The sequence below is a fragment of the Beta vulgaris genome, chromosome 7 (assembly GCF_026745355.1).
Source record: "Beta vulgaris subsp. vulgaris cultivar EL10 chromosome 7, EL10.2, whole genome shotgun sequence".
Classification (NCBI taxonomy): domain Eukaryota; kingdom Viridiplantae; phylum Streptophyta; class Magnoliopsida; order Caryophyllales; family Amaranthaceae; genus Beta; species Beta vulgaris.
The window spans coordinates 51841152-51849072 of NC_079208.1; the positions used below are offsets into that span (position 1 = coordinate 51841152).

At 33.1% G+C, this 7921-nt stretch overlaps 1 protein-coding gene across 1 annotated transcript; it reads left to right on the top strand.

Moving 5' to 3' along the window:
* Nucleotides 1-2547: 2547 nt before the first annotated feature.
* On the top strand, nt 2548-6861 carry LOC104900393 (GDSL esterase/lipase 5-like). Its single transcript, XM_010687809.2, has 5 exons — nt 2548-2791; nt 4319-4437; nt 5174-5392; nt 5498-5747; nt 6635-6861. The coding sequence occupies exons 1-5, from the start codon at nt 2548-2550 to the stop codon at nt 6859-6861; spliced, it is 1059 nt and encodes a 352-aa protein (XP_010686111.2).
* The last annotated feature ends 1060 nt before the right edge of the window (nt 6862-7921 follow it).

The window sequence follows — 7921 nt, forward strand, 5'->3', positions numbered from 1 at the left end:
GTTTGTCATTCCAATTGCCATCAATGTCCCTGATAGCATGTACCAGAGACATTATGTTGCCAGCACCTACTAATAATTTCCCTCAAACTGAGCAACAAGTCTCCACATGGTGAAATACTTAAAAGGTTTTCTCCCTTCATGATTCCTAGGATAAAATGTAAGCAATCCAAGTGAATGCGTATGATCAAACTCACATTCATTCAGCAAACAAACTTCAGCACAACTATTACTGAGTTGCCAAGCTTCATTAGCAAGAACTCTATCTAGTTTAGAATAAACTCTAGACATACCCTGTTACTTTTTATTCTATGTGTAAAAGTTACCAGAAGCCTTGATATCATCCACACCACACTCTGTCATACAAGTGTTAATTGGTTCAATTTCCAAAATTCCAACAGGTGCATTAATCCTTTATTCCACACTTCTAACACAATTACAATCCTCAAACATAATCCATGGCAAATGAGTCCTAAAATTTCTCAAATCAGACCATAAACTAATTCTCTTGCTACACTCATTAGATGCATAAATGAATGTGCAGTAAAAAGGATATAAACCACTCACACGTTCAACATAACAGTGCAAAAGCTGGCTTGTACAATGAACAATAGTCACCGTAAAAATAACTGGCTTTCCTGCAATAACCACCCTTACTCCAGGATGAAAACTACTATTTGAAGTGAAACACCATCCAATGAGCACTTTTTGGTAAAGTTAACCCATTTGAGCAACCTTTACCTCTTTCTCCAAGAGACCAACTAATCCTACTTGATGCTTTTCCATGAAGTTCCTAACATCCATCTGCTTTCTAGGACTATTGATCCCTCTCACATGTCAAATAATTTTCAATTCTAATTATGACCTATTTTCAGGGGAGAATTTAAAATGACAATAGTTAAAGTTTTCTTCTTCTTTTTTCCTCTCTAGATTTGGAGTAAACCCTAGTTTTTTTTTCAATAATTAATGAGTTCTATCTATTTCTTTCATTGAATCCTATCATTATGTTTTCCTTAGTAGATTTAGATTTTGTTAATTTATTTCATGTTTGAGTAGTTTATATTGTAGGGTTTTGAGAATCCAAGTTTATATGATATGATGTTTGATTGATGTTATTGATGGTTTGATTAGTCATTGAAATCTCTGATTGATTAGTGTTTTTAGTGTTAATCTTACAACTTGATCAATTGTTTAATTAAGTCTTGCTCATAACTAGTCATAGATCGAGAGATAGTACTCCTTTAGAGGCTTATCTACAATTAGCAATAAATTTCATTATGCTAGCGACCGTACTGTATATGTTGATACGAGAACATTCAGACCCGGCTGTAGGATTAATTTGCACTCTAGATATATGATTAATTGAACTATTGATGATATTTTGATATATTATAAATATAAGCATGGTGAACCATTACCCTATATCTTGTTTTAGTTTGATTTTCTTATTTTATTATTGGTTTAGAATTAATTCACATGTATATTTCTGATCCTGTTTAGTTTTTCCATACTTTAGAAACTAGCATAAAAACGATGAACTCTCTATGGATTCGACCCTACTTATCCTACTATATTGGTAGGAGATTTTGCTACTATTTTTTGTACGACAACCTATCAATACTATATATTTTTTGTTAGTCCAATCAATACTATCTTAGCTTGTCAAATTTTTCTATTAAAAAAATGAAGTCATATATTTAATTTTGTCATAAATTGTATCATTAAAATATCTATTTTTTAAAATTTATTAAAAATATATAATTATATATGTTAATGAAAGTATGCTGGAAAGGATGAGGAGTAGCTCATGTGGTATAGCACTCCCCTCTGATCTCTGAGGTTAGGGGTTCGATCTTTACCCCCAGCATTATGTTGGGGTATTTCCTTAGCATGCTTTGCATGCATTACCAGCCAATGTGCTGGTAGTTCCTACAAGGCTAGTAGCCTTTGTAGAGGTTAGCCCTTGGGCTGACTTAATTTCCCAATCAAAAAAAAATGAAAGTATGCCGGAAATCGTGCAAATTTTTAATGGAACTAATAATTAAATAGAGAACGTGAATATATATAATGTTAATTGAGGTTGGCATACTAGTGAGTGAGATATTAGAATTTAAAGTGGAAATTAGTCCTTAAAAGGTAAAAGTCCTCTTGATATTAGAAAAAATTGTTGTACGTTGGATACAGATTTGTTTAAATTTGCAAGCATGCATACACGATTTGTGCTAAATAAGGTTCTTACTTGATCAATTGGTTTATGCTTATACTTAAGTTTTTAAGCAACTAATTATATGTATAGCATGGAGATTTTACTTTAACTGACTTTGTAGCTCTTAGCTTACTAAATCAAATTACGTATAATATATAGTATTCGTGTATACAATGCATTACTTGTAACTTGGTAATGCCTTTTTCTAGTTACAAATTTGAACTGATGAGAAACTCAATTACTTCTTGCTTTGCTTGTTATCAAATTATAAATTGAATAACCAAACATCCTTATAACTAGCCAACAAGTTAAATAAAACAGGAAAAAAGAGAGTAAAGCTAACAATGGTAAAACAAGGACAAATTTCTTTGTTGATCCCTTCGACGATATTCATAGCTTTCTTGGTAGTCCCAATATCAGCCAAGAATCCTCTCTTCATATTTGGGGACTCCATATTGGATGCTGGAAACAACAATTATATACAAACCACATCCTTTGCTCAAGCTAATTTTTATCCTTATGGCATCACTTTCTTCAACTTCCCCACAGGGCGTTTCTCAGATGGACGTTTAATATGTGATTTTATTGGTACGTTATGCTTAAAAGTATTTTTAACAATCTCATCAGATATGTATGTTAAGGAAAAATGGAACTCAAATTTGTAATATCATTTAATTTGAAGTGGGAATATCATCAATCATATCGTATACGAACTTAGATCTAGATAATATGAAAATAATTAATGATCAAAGAGATATTGAGGAGTGAATTCATAATTCTTTGTTTAGATCATTTTTTATTGTTTTGAATCATTACATATTTTAGATGCATACTAGTTATTAGGCACGGGTTATGCCCCGGGTAAAAGAAAAATTCATTTATTAATATAATACTTTATGATAATAATACTAAATTCAACTTAGCCTAGTGGTTAAGACTTTAGTATATACGGTTTTTTCACCAAATACCCCTAACAAATCAAGAAATTCACAGTATACCCTCAATGTTTCAACAATTCACCATATACCCCTGACAATTCATTTTTGCGCACCAAATACCCTTTTTTTAACTACCGTTAACCCACCGTTAGATTTATATATGATTTTACCATCATTAAGCCCTGATCCTAATTTAACCTAACCCTAATCCTAACCCTAAAAGCTCCCCCTTACCATAACCTTATCCCTTGGCAGCCCCCACCCCCACCCCCACCCCTCGTTTGCACTGCAGGTTAGGGTTGCGGCAGATGGAAGGGGAGGGGTGGGGTTTGCGACAGGGGGAGGGGGAGGGGGAGGGGGAGGGGGTGGGAGTGGCGACGGAGGGAGGGGGATGGGTTGGGGCTGCGGCGGGAGGGGGGGTTGCGGCAGAGGGAGGGGCAGGGGATGGTGGAGGGGGAGGGGGAGGGGGAAGGGGAGGGGGCTGAGCTGGGCTGGGCTGGGCTTAGGGTTAAGGTTTAGGGTTAGTATTTAGACTAGGGTTAGGGATTAGATTAGGGTTAGGGATTAGTATTAGATTAGGGTTAGGGATTAGGTTTAGATTTTAGGGTTAGTAGTTAATTGTGGCAAAATGGTAAATAAAGTTAATGGTGAGTTGACGGCAGTTAGAAAAAGGATATTTGGTGCACAAAAATAAAAATTCAGGGGTATATGGTGAATTGTTGAAACATTGAGGGTATATTGTGAATTTCGCGATTTGTCGGGGGTATTTGGTGAGATAACTGTAGTATATATGTACTTGAGGTCTCGAAGCAATTTCTAAATTTTTTTATTGTACATGGATCACATGAACTAAAACTCACTAGGGAGAGTGCCACGTAACACATTTTCTTGTTTGTGCACACCTTTTAATATATTTGTATAGATAATACATCTTTTCCATCCTTAATAAACGTTATGTTTTACTTTGTGGATTAAATTTGTAAGTAATTTTATAAATTTTCAACAATATAAAGATAAAGTATATATAACTTTGGCTTTTAATATTAATGATTAAAGTAATACATACAATACGCAAAGAGTAGTAATTTACGTAGTTATATGACTTACATGATCCATATATATATTATCGAAAGGCTTCTTCTTAAATCTTAATGATCTTAAATTATACTGTGATTAGCCAAATATGCAAATCTTCCGCTCATTCTTCCTTTTCTTCAACCGGACAATGGGCTAATTAATGGAGTCAACTTTGCATCCGCTGGAGCTGGTGCTCTTGTCCAAACTTACCCTGGGCTGGTATGTTATACAGTTGTACTCGTATGTATTTTTGTGTTCTCTCCTTTAATTTTTCTCCCAATTTAATTCAGTATGTATTTACATGGCTTAATTTTGACTCTTAAATTATTTATATATATTATTTTGACGTATATTTCTTGTTTAGTTGGAAAGAGTATACAACAAAGATTTAACTTATTTGAACTTAATTATATGAAAATATTGTCCTTATTAGACCTTAGCTGTACTTATTTAGACTTTATTTTATAAGTGTGTTAAATCTTATTTATGGTGAACTAAACCGATTATATCTTATTAGACTATCTTAACTTTATTTTTCTTAAGGACTGAGAATACGACCATAAATGTTATTTCAATATTTACAGTGTAGTTAAATGTGTTGCTTACCCACGCTTTTTAATAATAAGATACTCTCTTCATTCTCTAGAATACTTCCCATTTTTTAAAATTTTTTGACATTATTCATAAGTAAAAAAAATCTTTTTAGTAATCTTTACCAATACATAAGAAAAATACACATGTGATGTCTTGTTTGATTCGTCTCATTTAGTACATTACAAAAATCAAACTTCTATAATTTTCGTAATATATAACTAAAGATATTAATGATACAAAATGCTCATTGACAAACATGAAAAGGAGAAATGGGAAGTCTTTGAGGGACGGAAAGAGTAATAGCGAGTAAATGGGAGTATATATGCGTTTTGTGATTATATTTGGATTTCATATTTTGCAGGTTATTAATCTACACGAGCAGCTGAGAAATTACAAGAAGGTGGAGAGTAAATTTAGATATAAATTTGGAGATGTTAAAGCTAGGAAAAGGTTAACAAAGGCAGTCTACATGTTTAGCATTGGCGGAAATGATTACTCAAGCTCTTCCACATTTTTAACTAATTATCCCAAATCTGAATATGTTGACATGGTCATCGGTAACATTACTTTCGTCATCACGGTAAGTTTTTCCTCTCTCATTCTGTTGATATATGGTAAAAAAAGGAGGAAGTATATATGATATTGGTATCGCTAACATATAACTTTGTTAATTGATTATGGACAGGAAATATATAAGACAGGAGGAAGAAAATTCGCGTTCTTAAACGTCCCACCGTTGGGTTGTATGCCAATGGCTAGAATTTCAAGTATAGACGGAGACTGCATAAAAGAACCATTAAGTTACGCCATACTACACAATAAAGCTCTTTCTTATGTCCTCAAAGAACTACAAATTAAGTTACCTGGGTTCAAGTATTCACTCTATGATTTTTACACCAGTCTTCAACAAAGAATTGACCACCCGTCAAACTATGGTACACACTCCTTTCTTTTGGCTTTTCATGATATGCTACAACATGGCTTAGCTCAGGATCAGAGCTAGGATATTAGAGGCCCTGTATATATTCTTGAGAAGAGGTTCTTAAATCTTAACTTTTTTTTCTTTTGAAAAAAATAATTTTATTAACTTAAATTATAGAGATACCATCATATTAATTAGAGAGATTGAAAAATAAAAGTACAATTGTTTGAATCTTGAAAATCAACAGACTAGTTAATAAAGTTATGGATTTTGGAAATTTTTTGTGTGGAAATTGAAAGGTAAAGTATTAATAACTGGGTGGAAATTTATGAGCGCACTTGAAAAGATGAGAGAAACTAGTAACATGGCTGCAAATAAGAAATGTTCTGAGTTTATGTTTCTTTCCAAAAAGACATTTATTGAAATTTGATCGCTTGACCTCAAGCATCTTAAGCCCTTCACTTACTAGTGATCCAAATCATTTTATCTACTAAAATATCTTAACAATACCAACATATATAATATTTGGAGCCCTAATTTTTTGGAAACTGCGCGGTCGCCCACACCGTGCCGGTCAAGCCCCGCCACTAGCTTAGCTAATCAAGCTAAAAGGATCAACATAATTAAAATTAACTAAGTACACCAAGTAAACACATGCTTTTTTTTTACCAAGTTAAGGTTTGTATCTCACTATTTCCACCAAGGACACTTTACACACACTGGGGATGGGAGTTTTCTTTTGCCCTTCCGGCCTCCACTCTCAAAGTCCTAGTGGGACCCAATAGGAGGCCTTGCATGTTATGTTGGATCAAATTGACATATGCAAGGTTCCGATCCTCTTGCCATCCAGGAAAATCCATATTAAATAAATAACTTCGTACAAATTGTTTTGATGAACAGGATACAAGGAGGGAAAAGTAGCATGCTGTGGCACAGGTAGGTTTAGAGGTATAATGAGTTGCGGGGAAAGAAGACCCGTAAAATATTATGAATTGTGTGAAAATATGAAAGATTATGTGTTCTGGGATTCTGCGCATCTCACCGAGAAAACTTACAAACAATTAGCAGATGAGATGTGGAATTTGCGCTCGTATGGATCATACAACATTAAGGACCTCTTCCATTAATTTAGATTGTAATCACTACTAATCAGATTGTGTGATTGAACTCTTGTTGGCTTGTTGCATAAAGCATTATAATCGATAAGTTATCTACCAAATAATTGATGTCATATGTTAAAAGAATAACAATAGACGAATATCCATTTAGTGATCCTAAATAATATATATGGACCCTTCAACTGTACTCGACATATTAATTTCATTCAAAAGTGTAAGCATGACTCGATTTCCACAATTCTATCAATGAATTCCAACTTCAATTGAGCTCCAATTGCACTCAAATGCATCCAAAATGATCCTTATCAATGTAGTTTGCTTCCAATTGCTCCTAAGTACTCAAGCTTGTCCAATAATATTCCAATTATGTTCTCGATACCTGAAATTCATCAAATAATACCAAAAACGCACAAGAGAAATAATATTTTGCAGATTAAGTAAAAACATGCAATTATGAACTAAAATACACCTAAATGCTCCTAGAATGCAACTAAAACCTATATAAAAATACGACACATCAAATTTTCAAGGTGCGTGTATATGTAGATTTCTAATAAATTGTTTTGCAGACGTAGTATCATGTCTGTAATTAGGAAAATATTTTAGATTGAAGTGGATGTTTTTATGAGTTTTTATTATGAAATACATGTGTTACATATGAGCATGAATGAATGTTTATTGATTTCTTTTATGAATTTTGAATCATGTCGTTAGTTCCATATTTTTATAAAGTTTGATCTTTGAATATATATTCATATATTTAGAAGAAGTTGATCAAATTCATGTTTAACTGTTTAAAAAGAATATGAAAAAAAATCATAAGCGTTATATCGCTTAAATTTATTCTCATTTCTCATGTAAGTATGCATTCTCATATATATATCACAAGTAGAATAAATGCTTATTGTCGTGGTCATTAAGTGTATTGCGGCGGTTTTGACCGCGAAATAATTAAGGGCGCAACCATAGGTAATTAATATACTACTGCGATTTCTAGTGAAAATCGCAGCAATATATTTATTTTATATTAGAAAATTTCAGTATATTGTTGCGGTTTCTAGGGCAAACC